Here is a 16292-nt window from a genome sequence, read left to right as displayed (position 1 = left end):
ATTTTAAGCAAACCTCTAAAGCATTTAAAACTATTTCAAAGCAGTGTTTTTCTCTGGTTAATATTGGGAACACCATGTTTTGACATCCTAAAGGCTGAACTATGAGAACGATTGCATTATTACATCTTTCTGTTGCCTAAGTTCAATCTTGGAATAAGACTCCTTTAAAAACAAAACCCCATGTCTGTTTCATATAAATAAAGGTGTTTTAAAAACCTGTATTGACTTTTCCATGTTATTATGCTTTTTAGATGAATCCAGTTGTTAAATGGCTGTTCTAGTAACTGGCCTGTCATCTGGAAATGTTCTTAGATTGTTTTTTTGACACAATGTCCCTGCAGAAAGTTGGGCAGTGTGACATAAAGAGCACAGGTTTGCCTATCACGCTGATTACTTGATGTAATAGTAAGCAAGCTTAAGTGAACTGTGTGTCTTCAATCTTTCCAATCACTTAGGGATGGGCACCAGAGGATACCATCCATCATCCATGGCCTGAAACATATGGTGCATCAGCAATCTTAGGCTGACCTAAATGATAGTAAAAGCTGCTATACTGTTCACAATAAGAAATTGTTGTCCACTGAATTACAGGTTTGTGATTAGATTGCTAACATGGCCAACTTGATGTATAAGTGAAGTGTCCAGGAAAGATATTCCCTAGGATCCTTTGAAGATTAATTTATACCCTTGAAATGTGCACCAATCACAAAATGAAAAAATATGTCAAGGTATTTTTCTTGTGAACAAAAAAGCACTGCAGTAGTAACGGCTATTAATTTATTTTTGGCAGTTTTAGCCAACAGAATTCAATAAACAAGGTTCTTAAAGGGTTTTGTTTTGTTGCAAGGCTTTTACTGCTTGACTCCTAAAAGCACTGAACACTACAACAGTATCTTTTATAAAAGGGGCAGCTTCCCCCCACATTCTACTCTAAAATATATAATTGCAAATATCACAGACAGCTGGAAAAATACTGAAAATTCTTCATTTTGTATTCTTATATGCCTATCTAATGGTTCTACAAATATATTATATTGTGTCTCTTTTTAAGACAAAAAATATACTGCAATATACCTGACCACTGATCCCAAAATTATCAATCTTGCTTCTCCATAAAGTAGATTATCCTTGTCACATTATTCATTCATCAATTTAGGAAAAACGCATCTGCATCACACAGTTAAGGTTCAAACTGCAATAGCAACTCTGGCAGGACTTGTAGGGGTGGAAGGGGGTGGACAGTGGAGGAAACCGGGGGTATTATTCCAAAGTAGCCCTATCCCTTAAATCCTCTTTAGTAGAGCAGGAGAAAATAAAGGGTAAAAGGCACGTTTTAAGAGGCACAGTCAATGAGTGAAAAAGAACACTGCCTTATAACATCTGTGAACTGGATTAGAGCATAACTAAAAAACCAGCACACGTTTGTGCTGACCACTAAAGACCCTTTACAAAAAACCAGCTTACTCCAGGCTGAGGGAAACTACTTCCTTATAACCCATGGAACTTTACAGAAATTGTTTTGCAAATATTGCTGCTGTGTGCAGTTATCACAAGAAGATTGGAAACAATGGTTCTGCCCTGTCTGTCAGTCCATTCTTTTTTTGTGACATGCTTTGCTGTCCGCGTACGCATGAAGTGCATCTGCTTGCTATGCCTGTTAGATCAGACCTTCTACTGATGCTTTAGCTTTATTTACCGTGTGCTTGTCACTGACAGAAGTCCTCAACTCCATACAGGTCCTGTATTAAAACGTTCCTAACCATGCAACTAATCCATTAAATGTCATTACAGAAAAGCACAGGTTTACACTCATGATCTTTTTTACTATTCCTTAATATATCTGTTGCCAGCAGTGTAATTCATATAATATACTATATATCATACCTTGACATGGATAACAATGGTTACTAGTGAAAGGGGCTCCTCTTGAACCTTCCAAGAGACACATACTAATTAAATAACAAATTCTTTCCTGTGTGTTGAGGATGGTTTTAATTTGCTAAGGTTATCTGGGACACACATATTTGAAAGACCTTCCTGATTTATACCAAAATGCTACTGTTTCCTGAAAACACAAATTAAAACCAGTGCCTGCTTAACTTACATAATAAAAAAAATAGATTGTCTTTTCAGTCAAGACAAAGATTTATGTTCATTGTCAGCACTAAACTCTCCAGTCTGGTAAGATGCAAAACCTTGACAGCTCTTCATGTCCAAAAGAAACAGAAAATTTAGCACTAGAACGTTATCAGTACATAAAACTGAGCAGGCGTGCTTTACTTATGTCAGATATATTTTGTTTCTCTCTTTTTTAATTTACTTCTGGAGCTTAAGGCAAAAAAGAAAAGGAAAAAGGAAATCCAAAACTTATCCTCATTCAAGGGTGGTACAGAAGAAAAGAATACATAGAGCAGCTATTAATTATTGTACTGAAAATACCTCCTGGATTCAGGTTCTTTCTTCACCCTCTTCACTAGGCTATCTGAGCATCTTCTAGTAGTGCAGCAGGTGATGTGACTAGCATCCATCATATGAGAACAATACAGGCATCTGGTCTTTAGGGAGTTAGTGATAGGTATCTTAAGTGTGACACAAGTTGAATTTTTCCAAGAGTAGGGGGAGGGGGGTGGGGGAGCCTTCTGCTGATACAACTTTGAATTTGAGAAAAAAATTTCCTCTGATGTACTGAAAAGGTTTCTGTATTCATTGACATTTTGAGTTACCATCTTTATTAGTAAATACAATTGAAGAACTAAAATATAATGCTGAAGATGGGACACTTGGTGGATCTAACTTTGGGTCTTAAAATAAAGCATATGCTGAAACACTAAATATGAACAACGTATGAGAGAGGAAAATACTAAACAATATCCTTACTAAATTTCAGAATTTGGAAGTTATCTTGTGCTGATTCGTTCAATGTACCATGCAAATGTGAAACAATATTTCTACTAGTAATTTTTATCTGCTTTGAAACAACTCTGAGCTCATCTTTATAGAAAAAGCAAAACAGATTCTGGATTACAGAAGGGACATAAAATATAAATAGATGTACTAAGACTTCTAAAAATACATGAAGGTGTAGAATTGCACACAGGGATGTGAACACATTCTCTGTCCCGAAAAGTAACAGTTCTGCTGATATATGTTCTACATAGTGATGGCTATATACGTACCTCCAACTGGTTCAATGTTTTCTTGATAAGCTTGATAGGCAAGAAAGCCTTCTTTTGAGTTACTTTCATTTTTTGTTTGCTGAGACTGATGTCTTGCTCTCATTATTATAGACAAGTACTGTTAAGTTGTGCTGCTCTGCTGGATAAGTGTTAGCTAGACTCTCAACTTCAATACTAATAAAGAAGATTTGTATAAATAAAGTAGTTCCACCTTTCACTGTGTTTTTCACTAAAAACATAATGGAAAAATTCCATTTTACTGAAAATTAACAGTAGTTTGAAGTAATTTCTCTCTTTCTGCAAGGATTTTTTTTTAAAAAAACAAACAATGCTATTAAAGCATTTAACCTGTCTTACTGCCAGATAATTATTGTATTACTGTTTAGTTAAATAATGGAGTTGATATTATTTTATAATTTCCTTTCATATAAGCTAGGGGAGACAGATGATCTGAAATTCAGGGACAGGAACATTTCAAATACAGTTATAGACTAAGTCTAGGAACCAATTCTGTATCTTCCAGACGATTCAAATATACAAGATCCAACACTGGGGGGTACTTTGCTTCACATATCCTAAAAAGCAATATTAAATAAACGCTATTCTGATCACATGAAAGAAGACTAGTGTTAACTGCACACTGCAGATTGCTCTGGCTTACCGACAGCCCAAGACAACAGAAGTCATAGCTAACTGCAATTGAAACCTCTCAGCAAGATTTTACTCCTCTTGGAGTACATTTGGCTACATTTACAATAAGCCAAAGCCAGGCAACAGAGCCCAAAGAAAAAAGTACTGCCAAATTCCTGCAAACCTTTTCCAAGCAGGGCAGCAGTATAATTACATAATATGGAGAAGAAAACTCTTCCACCTGGGGGTCATCCCCCTTCTCCATCCTTTTCTGAACCCCTCTTTTCTCAGAAAAGTATCCATCTCTCCAGTCCTTCTAGAGAACTGGAGAGAAGTCTTTCTTGACCTTCGTGTACCCATAACTTTGTACATGAACATCAAGCAGCAAAGAAATTTTATAGGAAGAAATTAATAAAAATAGTAACAGGAGGCTGGAGCTTACAGAACATGAATACAGCCCAGAAAAACCCTAGATCGAGTGTTATAAATACAAACCAGATGTTCTAATACTGTGATAGTGTCCTGCTCTGTGGCTATAGGCACAGGGCTGTTTCAGTACTAATAATGGACTATATACAGAAGTACTTTTTTCTCCCGCCTCAGTCTGCTTCTCATAAATAGAAAATGTCCAGCTTTTTCAAGAGTTATTAGCACAACAAGTTCTAGAGGAAGTGTGGCACTTACTAAAATATTCTTTTTTTTTTTTTTTTCTTCTTTGTTTTATTCACAAGCTTTTACAGAAGCTGGGTGAGTGAAAGAAGGACAAATAGCGTGAAACAGGGAAACACCATTAAGGCCTGTGAGTTAACAGCGCAGACAACGGACAGGAGAGAATCTGAGCGGTTAAGGATTCTAAGCATTGCTAAGGTAAAATATGAGAATGACAAACTTCAAAACGTAACCAAACCAGAGTGAAAAGCAACAGGTTCTGTTCTCTCTACTATGTTTTGGATGAAGACTTATGTTATACAGACACAGCTTGATGAAAAGCATGACATACAAGAAATTAAAATAGTACATTGTAACTTACTTATTTTCCATGCTATGTTTACATCTCTTCCAGTTCTAAGGGAACATCAGGAGGCTTATTTGACCCACAGCTCTGTATACTATATTAGTCATTAAAAAAAGCAGGGTTCCAACTAAACTATAAGGATTACAAATGACATGCTATTAGCAAGTCTGAACACTGCGTTTGACTAAGAAGAACAATATAGGCAAGGAGCCATCCAGAACACGGAGGTGTGACAAGGAGTGGCTGTTGAAAAAAAAACAGCAGAAGACAGAGACCAGGCTTGCTCCAAAAAAGCTGGGGACACTGCTTTAAACATGGAGTACTTGCAGTTCCTTTGCTTGTTATTTTGAAGCCCCAACTCAGAACCAGCTTTCAAACCTTTGGAATACTTGTGTTGTATTTGCCTTTACCCAATGAACTTCTAAATAAACAGTAAAAGGCTAAAAATGAGCCAGTGATAATTTTATATGTCTGTATTAACAGCCTCCCAAAAGAGTGTGCTTACTTTTAAAGATCGAAATAGAAGGCATCAGAGATCCTTCCCATTCAGCAAACACTGAAAAAAATCACATAGAAAATAAAACTATCCAAACTACATTGTGCATTTGAATTTAGAATACATGCCATCCTTAGTGCCTCTCCTTGACCAGCGAATCCCATTGTTCCTAATGTTTTGGAGGAGTCCGAGATGGCGCCTGTACAATTTGATTTTGTGTAAAAATACACACCAAATCTGATTTCTGCTACATTAAGGAGTTCTCTGGTAAAATATATGACGCATGGAATGAAATAAGCTGTAGTTCTAGAATAAGTCTTTAAGCTTACTTCCTTTAGTACTTGACCACTAATATTAAAGACTACTGGATCAAAATACAGCTTTAATTGGATATATAGGACATGATACAGTGGTATAGTTAAACTGCAGGTTAGATGGTAAAATGTAACATTGATTTGTATTCTCTTACTGGAAATATTTGTAATATGAAACTAGGATATAATACACTCATTTTTAATGCATATTCAGTACAGAAGAAAGCTACTGCTGTCACCAGCTTATACTCAAAGTCCATTCATCAAAAAAATGCTAGATTAATTGGTTTGCTGTTTCACAGACTAAAACGAGATTACAGATGAATCTAATTCTCATTAATAGTGATGAAATGTTGATTATACAATCATTTCTTATGCTGCTTATTGCTACTGCACGCACACACAAAATTGGCCTGCCAGAGAATTTTTTAAAACAGCCTGAAGCAAGTCTAATAGTTTAATGAATTTTGTTAATGTGCGTGAACTTGTCCAAGAGCACAAAACTTCAGTTCCATCTAAAAAACTTTCTGTTCTTACTGGCTGAAATATTTGCACTAATAAGAATAGAGTGGACAGAGAAAGGAAGTTTCATTTTGCAGAAAATATTTAACATTCTTTTTTCTCAGGAAAAGATGAAGTGGAAGATGAGAATGTAAAGGAATAAAACAGCCTGGAAGAATCTGGGCTGAATATGCAACATGTAACAGGAGAAGAGGGCTGAACTGGAAAGATGTGAGAGATGCCAGGCAGGAAGGTACCTGAAGCCAAAAGTCAAATCAGTCGAAAAATAACAACTGCAAGAAAGTATGATTGGAGTGTTTGGTTCAGATATTGCCCTAAAAGTAATCCTAAAGTTCAGAAATAGTTCAAAGCACAGAGAGACTACATAGGAAGAGGGACAGTTTTGATCAGTTTAATTTGAAATACTACATGTTTTAATCACAGGCATTGTGAGGCTCAGAAGAACATTTTGGAGGCTCCATGTATGAGAACAATTCCTGAAGTGTAAAGAACTACTTCATGTCAACATTCGCACTCATTTTTACCAAAACCTATGCTTACCTCACAAAAATGGTGGCCTGATTCATATTTCAATATGACTTAGGACTCTGACCTACCCAGATCAGCTGCAATATATTTTGTAAACAGAATTTTGATATAAAGTGGAAATGTTGTTCTTGAAAAGAATTAAGAGTGGGTTCATGCAAATTTAATTTCATCACTGCTAAGTGCAATCTATTAGCCCTGTTGCACTTATTTTTTGGCCAGCAGAAACATAAGCTCTGGAGACATACTCTAGATCATCATATGCCAAACAGAAGATACTTAACCCAATACCCTAGAAAAAACAAACTCATCTGAGAAAGCAGCAGGAAGTACTATTGGTTCCTCTAAAGCAATAAAATCTGTAAACAGCCTGCACAGGGTAAATCACCTTAGGTTCCTTCAAATATCTGCATATACATATATATCTATACATATATACACACACACAATCAGTAAAATTTGTGAGTTTAACAAATAGGTTATAAAAACTAACACAAAACCTTCACTTTTCTTTAGGATATCTGTCATAGTGAAAGATGCCTCTTATTGTACTTGGTTTTCTTCCAGACAACTGAACTGTCTTTTTTTCTTTCATGAGATTGGAATGTGCCTAAAAAAGATGTGTTTTCTCTTATGCTTTTCAAAATCTATGCTGCTGGGATTCGTGGATTCTTAACTGTGTGCATTTAATTATCTTTTTTTCACCATTTCTTTCAATCCAAAATAATGCACACTGTCAAAATTTCCTCATTTCCTGGTTCCAACTAATCTCAATAACCTTCATGGTATCAGATATAGGATCAAATTCTATTCTTGAATTTTTTTAATCAGCAACCAGTTTCCTGGTTGTGATTTCCATTGGAAAGCTGGTAATCTTTTGTACGTGTTCGTATCACCATGCTTCTATTATAATTTTTTCTTCTCCATTTTTCCTAGATTTTTTTCTTTTCACATCCAGTTCCTTTGTATCCTAATCTGCTCTTCCCTTAAGCTTTTTCTTCTTTTATCAGAAATCATTCCACAAGTTCCCCCCCTCCCCTGAACTGATTTAATCCCTGATTGTACAAGTAGTCAATCCACAAGAGAAACATTTCCCAAAAGCTGCACCTACAGTTTTTCATTTTCTGGTTATGTGAGTTTCTAGGACTCCAGCACATTTTGTCCTGACACCTTTTTCCAGATTTTACTTGATTACTTGGTTCGTGTGGGATATGGAACCCAGCCACAGCAAGGCAAGCAGTTTCAAAGACTGAATGCATCACAAGCCCAAATCCAAACTTGAAACTAACATGGTAAGGGAAATGTAAAGATATGAGGACAAATGTACATTTATCTGAACATAAAATGTTAAGCCAGACATTGATTCCTCAAGATGATGTTCAAAGTTTTCTGGGCATGTGGTATTTCACCAGAACACAAACAACACAAATTACCTTATTATAGTTACACTAAATAAGAGTATCAATGCGTTTTACACCCCTGAAAGTTATTTCCCCAGCGATCAGGCAAAAAAGGATGAATTTTCACTGAAATTCTGTGTAATCTTTGTGATATCAGTGGTCCAAATCGACTAACACTCAGATTCACGGTTGACTTTTAGGTGTCTTTTGTTTTTAAATACGGAGTTAGAACGTATATTTGGACTAATAGGAAAAGGAACTAGGTTGTAACACGATAGCAATACGAAAAAAAGTATCGGAGACAGAACAACCCTTCTCCTTATCTGCACTACCTTGACAAAAGCTTAAGACTTTGCAGGCAGGCAAGATTCATTTTTGCTTTAGAGAGACACACAGCCACAGAATGACTTCCTAAGAGTTGACATAAAAAAAAGTTATCCACGACTGGACAGATTTCTGAAACCCTTACAATAGAAGTGTTTGAAACCCTCTGCTGCAGGTCACTACACTTTTCTAGTGAACAGAAGCTGTTATATCCCGCCTTTCATTGATTTACCATTACCAAGTGGACTCCTCATTTTAACAAAACATATTGTTATATTCTAGATAAGTCTTTGACAATTCTTTACACTAACCTAAGGAATTCAATTACCACCATTAATTTTGCTCTAGTATTTATCAGCAAAAGCTTTTTTTCCTGCAAGAACCAATTTATTTAATTGAATAAAGAGCTCCAAAACCACATACAAAAGATGAGGTTATAGCTAAATAGCTTTCAAATAAACCTAAAAGCCTGAAACATTAGCAGTTACTTAAACTTGGAATTTTTAAGTGGTAACCAGAATTTATTGCAAGCTAGTCTTAGTGGTGTGATTTTTTACATTTAAATTTTTTCACAAATATAAGAGGCAGTTAAAATAATATCTGCATTTAGGAATACATCCTATACTTCATGCTTTCCTTTCACTTTTCCAGTTTTTGGCATTCCTAGAATATCACATACATCAGTTCCTCAATTTATTATCTGAGCATTAACATCTTAAACATATTTATCCTCACTTTTTTTTCAAAAGGTAAATAAATCCAGTTCTTCACATTTTACAGAAAATTGAGGCACACAATTCCAGAACTTGTATGCTATAACACTGTTTCAGATGAGACAGTTTTGGCTACCTATGCATTAGAAGAAATAGGCATTCAAGAATGACACATAGGAAACTGTTTCAGCGCAGTAGCTAAAAGCAGATCACAGTCCTACACGCACCACACACCTGGAGGTGAGGGAATCTCATTTCTAACTCTTACCCTTGCAAATACTTCGAGATCTCCATGAAAAGTGGAAAAAATCCTGTAGATGACTCACTGCAAAATGCCTTGAGGATAAGCAATGAATTGCTGTTGTGGAAGGGAATGGTTCCCATCAACTGCAGGAGGGACTATCCAATTTCTTTGTACCGCATCACTGGACTATTGAATAAGAGTGGTGGTTTTACCACCCTTTTCCCTCTGATCAAAGAAGTTCTGCACATGGCTGGGTATGGATGAGGTATGTGTGTTGTAAGATCAAATACAATAAATGAAAAACGAAGGAAGAATGCCAGCAAATTTACTTCCTCTTAGTTTATGTAAATAAAGTGGATAAATAGATTCCTAAAACTTTACAATCACTGCCTCTGACTCACATGGCAGTGGAAAACAATACCACACTGACAAGCTGTTAAATGGTACCCTTAATCTGAGATTATCAGCATTTAGGAAAAAGGCAAGAAGGCACAAATTGCAATGTACTTTTTGTCAAAATTACGATGAATTCAAAAGAAATTGAAAAGAACCTCAGTTTCTTTGAAGAACTGAAGCAAAGCTTTCAGAAATCGATGGTAAGATTGGTATCAATATGTTTGGAATAGGTCCAAAATTATTATCTCTGACATTAACATGAAGAAATTGCAACTGTTTGCATTTATATTTCCTCTTAGCAACAATGGGAGAAGGTACTAGGACAGAACACAGTTAACCCTTTCTCTGGCATGCTTTATATGAATAGCTTTTTTAATTCCTTATCTTCGTTTCTGGAAAAAAAATATATTATGGGTTTGGTTTTTTTTAAAAAATTCAATTAAACAAACAATTCTGTCTGTATGGAACCACAGAGAAAATGATGGCATTTTAAATTAATCAGCAAGTGAAACTGTTGTCTAAATGCTATCACCTTTAACTATGAAGTATGGATGCAGGAGCTTCCTAAGGAGTACGGCTCTTTCTGAAAAAACAACTACATAATATACTGTAAACCAGGGGTCCTCAAACTAGGGCCTGCAGGCTGGATACAGCCCCCCAGGGTCCTCAATCCGGCCCCCGGTATTTACAGACCCCCCTGCCGCCACCGGGGGTTGGGGGGGGAAACCAAGCAGCCGCAGATGACTCCCTGCCACTTCATCCGCGCGCTGGCCCCCTGGTTAAAATGTTTGAGGACCCCTGCTATAAACTTTGAAGATAATAAAAACTGAAGGTCAAATCCTGAAAGTTCTGTTTGTCTTTTTAAAGAAAATTTCTGTTGACTTCAGTGGAAATTCATTGAGTTACACATTTCCAGACCAAATTATTAATTCCAATTAAACACAAATGCAATACAATGACTATGGCTGCCAAGATTCAGATACTTTTACTCTGGGTCAGAATGCATGATTCCCAGTCTTGAATTATAACTTAAAAACCCGAAACAATATTTAACCTTTACCTTGTTGCACAAGATGACAGCTACTGTACAACCCATAAACACAGAATATTTAATAAAATATAAGACTACATACCTATCAGATGAATGACTAAAACCCAGAAAATGATTACTTATCTTGGTAATTACACTGGTTGTGGACTTACACCTGGGTGGGTTTTTAATAATTTCTGTATGCCACCGTATTTCATTACATGCCACAAATAGTTTTACTCTATAACATATTAGAGATCACAAAAAAAATGTGTTTGATTCCAAACAAATCCATCAAGTTTTGCAGCACATATTAGAAAACCATACAAACCAAAACAAGAACATTTGTGGTATTTACATACTGTGGTAAATAATGCAACAAGGGAAAACACGAATGGAAATGAGAACAAGAAGAAAGCTAGTATGATATTAAATGCTCATAGTGTAACATCTCTTTCCCAGCCTTCCTGGATGTTTTCCGTCTATTCCAGAATATACTAGACTGCTGAACAATAATATGTCAGAAAATCCACTCTGCTTTACAAGATATATTTATGTAGTTCAAATCATGAAGTATGAAGAAGTCCTAGCCAGTATGAACACTGTGCTCTTTCTAGCAAAGCAATTTTCCAGTTGTTTGTTGAATAACCTTGAAATAATAGGGTTAAGAACAAAACGATGGTAAAATCTTTTACTAGACACACAAACAACCAAATCCCCCTTTCAGAGAGCGGAAAGCTGAAGTAACTCCCCTGAATTCACAACTTGCGTGAGCCTTAATACTTAATTAGAATTAAGCAACAACTGACAACTAGGCTCTTGTAATCATTCCAGCACTCTGCTTTACAGAAATGTTTTTTCATCTAGTAGAGAAGGCTTTGAAACAAACCCAAAGACCTAAACACATCTGGAATTTGCAGACACCTGCATTTGCAACTTCCAGTTCCGTTTTTGTTGTAACCCTTGTCAAAACACCACATAGAAACACACTTTGAAAATTCATGAAATTTGAAATCAAATTCATATATGAATTTTGCAGCTGGGCGGGTTTTGGTTAGAACACATCTTCTCCCAAACCACATAAAAATGAAATGATTCAAAGATATCTTCCCCGTGTAAGCAAAGTATAAACACATATATGACAATTATTCGAAGTGTTTCAAGTTTCACTGTATTCCAACAGTCCAAATTATAGAGACACCGTTTTGTTTTGTGGCCTGAAGCAAAGTATCACTATTCATTTTTAGTATCCTGGAACAAGCAGATTGGTAACAAATTTTCATGACAGACACACACTCAATGAGATTATAAATTAGTTTCCCAAGAGAAGGCTCACTAATAAGATTGGAACTAAAATTTAGGTCACTTAATTTTAAGACTCAGCTAATGGGCTCAAAAAAAAAAAGGTATAACTTCATAACATAAATTCAGGTTCAATCATTTTTTACCATAAACATTAGCACCATTGTAAAGTTGCAAAGAGTAAGCTTCTTATAAAAAGATATGATGTAATTGTAAAATGCATTTGATATCTCCTTGCAGGGAGGTTATTTCTAAAAGAAAAATAAAATATTCTATATTACATTATGAAGTTATAAAATTTAAGCAATTAATTTTTAGTGTTGTGTAAGTTCTGATGTCATTGATAAGTTTGTAAAACTTCTTTTCAATATTTTTTATTATTTACTGATACTATTGCAAAAACACTGCTTCATTTATGTGCAAATGTATCTACAATACCAGAACTATCATACAATCAAAGAAAGTTTTTGCTTTCTTCTGTAATGTTCAGAGATGATGAGAGAGTATGAAAGTCCTTTAACTCCTTGACAATCACATGAGAAAACTCATCGCCTGATAAGGTCAGAAATAGGCCGTTTGGCTTGTCTTACACAGAAATAATATATTATGAACTCTTACTCCTACCTTGTTCTGAGTACTAGAGAAAGTTCTTGTAAAAGAATATACCAGTAAATTTTCCACCTACGCGGCAAAGAAACATTTTTAATGTGTTGCAAATCCCCCTCCTTAGTCCTTGGCACCATTCAAAACTTACCACTTCCATTTTCTACTATGGCCAATGGCTCTCTGCAGATTGCAGTTTTTCTCAAGGTATTCATAGTCCTTTGAACTTCTGCCAGAAGCACCGCTTGCATTGCCTCAATAATCTGTCAAAAATGCAAATCATTATTGGCTGATATCAGTACTTCAATTATTTATCTAAGCATTTGACAATTTTAAATAACTACTACAAAATTTTAAGACTATTCTAGTGAATGTCATTAGAAAGTCAACACTTACCAATACCTTTCATACAGTGATAATCATGTGTCTCTACTTACATACTGAAAAATAAGTTAACTGGATAGCAATCAAATGGTCCGAGTTGTCAATCGTGCCTGCTTCCAACTAATCAAAAATGCATTTTCTTTGATCTCAAAGCCAGAATACCTGCCTACTGCCTCCCTGATTCCAAAGGATCATGACAATATAAATTAGTAAAGTACATGGTGGTAACAGCTGATAAGAAATATCTTCATTTTTTCTGATGTAGAAAAATGCTTCATAGACTGCAGAAGGACCTCGTATTTTGACTTTTTAAGATTTTTTGATATTTAGTCTCTCTCTGAAAAGCTTAAAGAATGTTTTGCTATTAGTGGTGATCCTCTATTAATTCCTTTAGCACAAACATGATAAACCGATATTTTTTTGTCTAACGAAGAGAAATACCATTCCTCAAACTTCTCTTATGCAAAAGGAACATCTGCTGAATTATGAACAACCTATAAATGGCACTTGCAATAACCGACGCACCATGTATGAGTGTTAGGACAAAGCAGTGTGGAGACTGTATGGTGGGGTTATCACTTTTCTTTTTACTTTAGCAGAGAAGCCCCAGGAGAACTGAGAAAGTTTAAAGACTTGAGATGTTTATAACACCTTACACAACAGATCCAAACTTTTGCAATCCTTACTCAGTCTAAAATTCAGCATGCTGCAGAATGGCAGCACGTGTGCCTTCTCTTCATTTGGTATTTCCCCCAGAAAAGAAATACAGTTTTCCCCCCTCAGGAAGGTATTCGCTCTCAAGTACAAGAAACTTCCTGAAAGACAGAGAAAATCTGAAGTTTCCAGAACAGTGTATTCCACCTCAACTTAAATATGAACTTAAATGGAATACGAATGTTTTAAGTTAAATATGTTTATATAGAAATATTTTACATTTACATTATATTTATTTTAGAAACAGTCTATTAAAAATATTTAAGTTTAATATGAATTGAAGTTGATGTATGCAGGCTTTCTCAGACTGCCTGTAAGAGAGACAGCTTCATCCCACTAATCAAGTACAGTGAATTCGCAGGCTGTCCTCAATCACATTTCTAGCTGCCCTTGTAAATTCAAATCATTAAGCAGAACAAAGGCTGTAGGTGTCCTTTGTGACAAAATCCTTTATCGCAGCCAAGTATACCATAGTCAGGTCCACAGCGTAAGAGTTCACAGCAAGTGAACTCAGCCCTATGTGCTTTAACACAGCACAAACCTTCATCTTGTTAAAATAGCACTTTATTTTACAGCGGAAACCAATTCCTCACATCCGTACAACCTAAGCTTTGGGGATTACAGAGCCTGACTTTACAGCAGACTCTTACAATATATCTACAATAATTAAGAAAGAGAAAGAAACACAGACACGTTTCCATTGTCCTGGGAAAATTTTTGACCAAAAAAAAGCCAAACCACCTCTTACAGGGTACACAAAAGAATTACAAACAGTATGTGTTTTTCATGGTGTTCTGATCTGCTAAGACCCTGTCACTAATCTGGATCAGATATTCATTACCCATACCACTGCTGTGCATGCCAGCCAGATACAATTTGTAATGTAATTTCCTCTAACATCTTAAAACAAAATAAACACATGATACTATAGAGGCACCCGTACATCTCTGCATGATACTTGTCTATCATTTTGTTGAATCTGCATTTCCACAATGCTGACTTTCACATTCAGTTTTATCCTCCCGCTGCATCTTCCCAAGAATTCATATAACTCATCTATTTTTATCACCAAGTATAAAAGTCTCCAAAAGCTTTGCCTGTTTCTAACAAAAATCTACATGAGCACCTTCCATTTTCTCAGACAGTTTACACTTTCCTTTAATGCCCTTCTGCATTACATACACGTTTGCTACCTTGTTGCCTGCTAACATACACGTTCATTTCCCCCCCTCTCCCCATAATTGTAACCACTGTTGTAAATACTAGCTGTTTTATAGACTGGATTGTGAAATACGACAAAAATCATGCTTCTTTTATGCATGAGAAGTATAAATAGCATATGCCCAACTATAAATGCAGATATTAAGGAGTGAAAGATAATTGACAATGCAGCAGCAATACTAGAGAACAATTTGAAAAGGCAAGGGAAGGAAAGTTGAGGCAAACTGTACTGTTACATCTATACAACGTGTAGAAAGGCGATATAACGTAATCAGTTACTTTGAAGGATTACTATTCTCTTTAAAAAGAGTAGGTCTAAGGAGAGAAGTCAATAGACATCATTCCTGGTTATTGCTCAGGCCGTAACCTCTACAGGGCTGGGCCTTGCAGAAACTGCCTCCCAGGTGCCTCCATAACACAGTTGCATTAGGAACCAAAAAAAAATACAGAACAAAACATCAGACTTTTATTATTCAGTCTGCTTTCCTCTAATTCTGGACAGTAACTGTCAGAAAAGTTGTCTACACACTGATACTGAAGTCAGGTGGCTTCAGGTAGACACAAATGCTGTAAAAACAAATGCATTTAGAGCTTGTTGGAGAAATTACTGTAAAGTTGAGCACCAGGAAAGAAGATACTAGCTTCTTACTACTAGTCTCTGCAATGGCCTTAACATGAAGTGGTTTATTCTTTGAAAGTAAAGTCCTTTGTAATGTATCTCAGATTCATCCCGCCTTATTTTAGATACTAACAGAAATGAAGTAACTGAGGTGAAAAAAAAAATACAGGTGCACTGCAGGAATCAATAGAAAGAGATGAGGAAGTCCTGATATCATTATTCCTCTCAAAATCTCAGCAGTCCCTCCACAGTGTGTATCTTTTTCTGCTGGTGAAAGAGGGAGGCTAAAATATTCCTAATGCAGATGATTATGTCAGAGTTCTAAATATGGCATCAATAGTTTTCCTAAGGGGACACTACTAAATAGCTAGCTGATAATAGAGGAAACAAATTTTCTTGTACAGAAAAGGAATACTGCAACATTAGGATGGCAGTAGAGGACTTTCGAATCAGGACCTAAATGTTGTATGCTGAAGCTGTATAAACTGTATTTCTGATGAAGCTCCTGAATTAATGCATCCAGGTTCTAACAGGGTCTTATTACTTGGGACTCTTTTCAAAATTATGTCTGATGTTGGCAATAGATTACAGGACTCTTTCAAGGTTAGAGTTGACTCGATGTCCAGGTAACTCAGGACTAGGAGGAACGGAAGTATAACTCCTA

At 35.9% G+C, this 16292-nt stretch overlaps 1 protein-coding gene across 1 annotated transcript in view; it reads right to left on the bottom strand.

Moving 5' to 3' along the window:
* WDR72 (WD repeat domain 72) overlaps nucleotides 1-16292 on the bottom strand; it is a 128197-nt gene that overhangs the window by 31696 nt on the left and 80209 nt on the right. The window contains exon 18 of the mRNA XM_055793766.1: nucleotides 12842-12953. Within this exon, the coding sequence (XP_055649741.1) occupies nucleotides 12842-12953 (112 nt within the window). The remainder of the gene's footprint in view (nucleotides 1-12841; nucleotides 12954-16292) is intronic.

The sequence above is a fragment of the Falco peregrinus genome, chromosome 1, assembly GCF_023634155.1.
Source record: "Falco peregrinus isolate bFalPer1 chromosome 1, bFalPer1.pri, whole genome shotgun sequence".
Classification (NCBI taxonomy): domain Eukaryota; kingdom Metazoa; phylum Chordata; class Aves; order Falconiformes; family Falconidae; genus Falco; species Falco peregrinus.
This window is presented reverse-complemented; position numbering and strand designations above follow the sequence as displayed.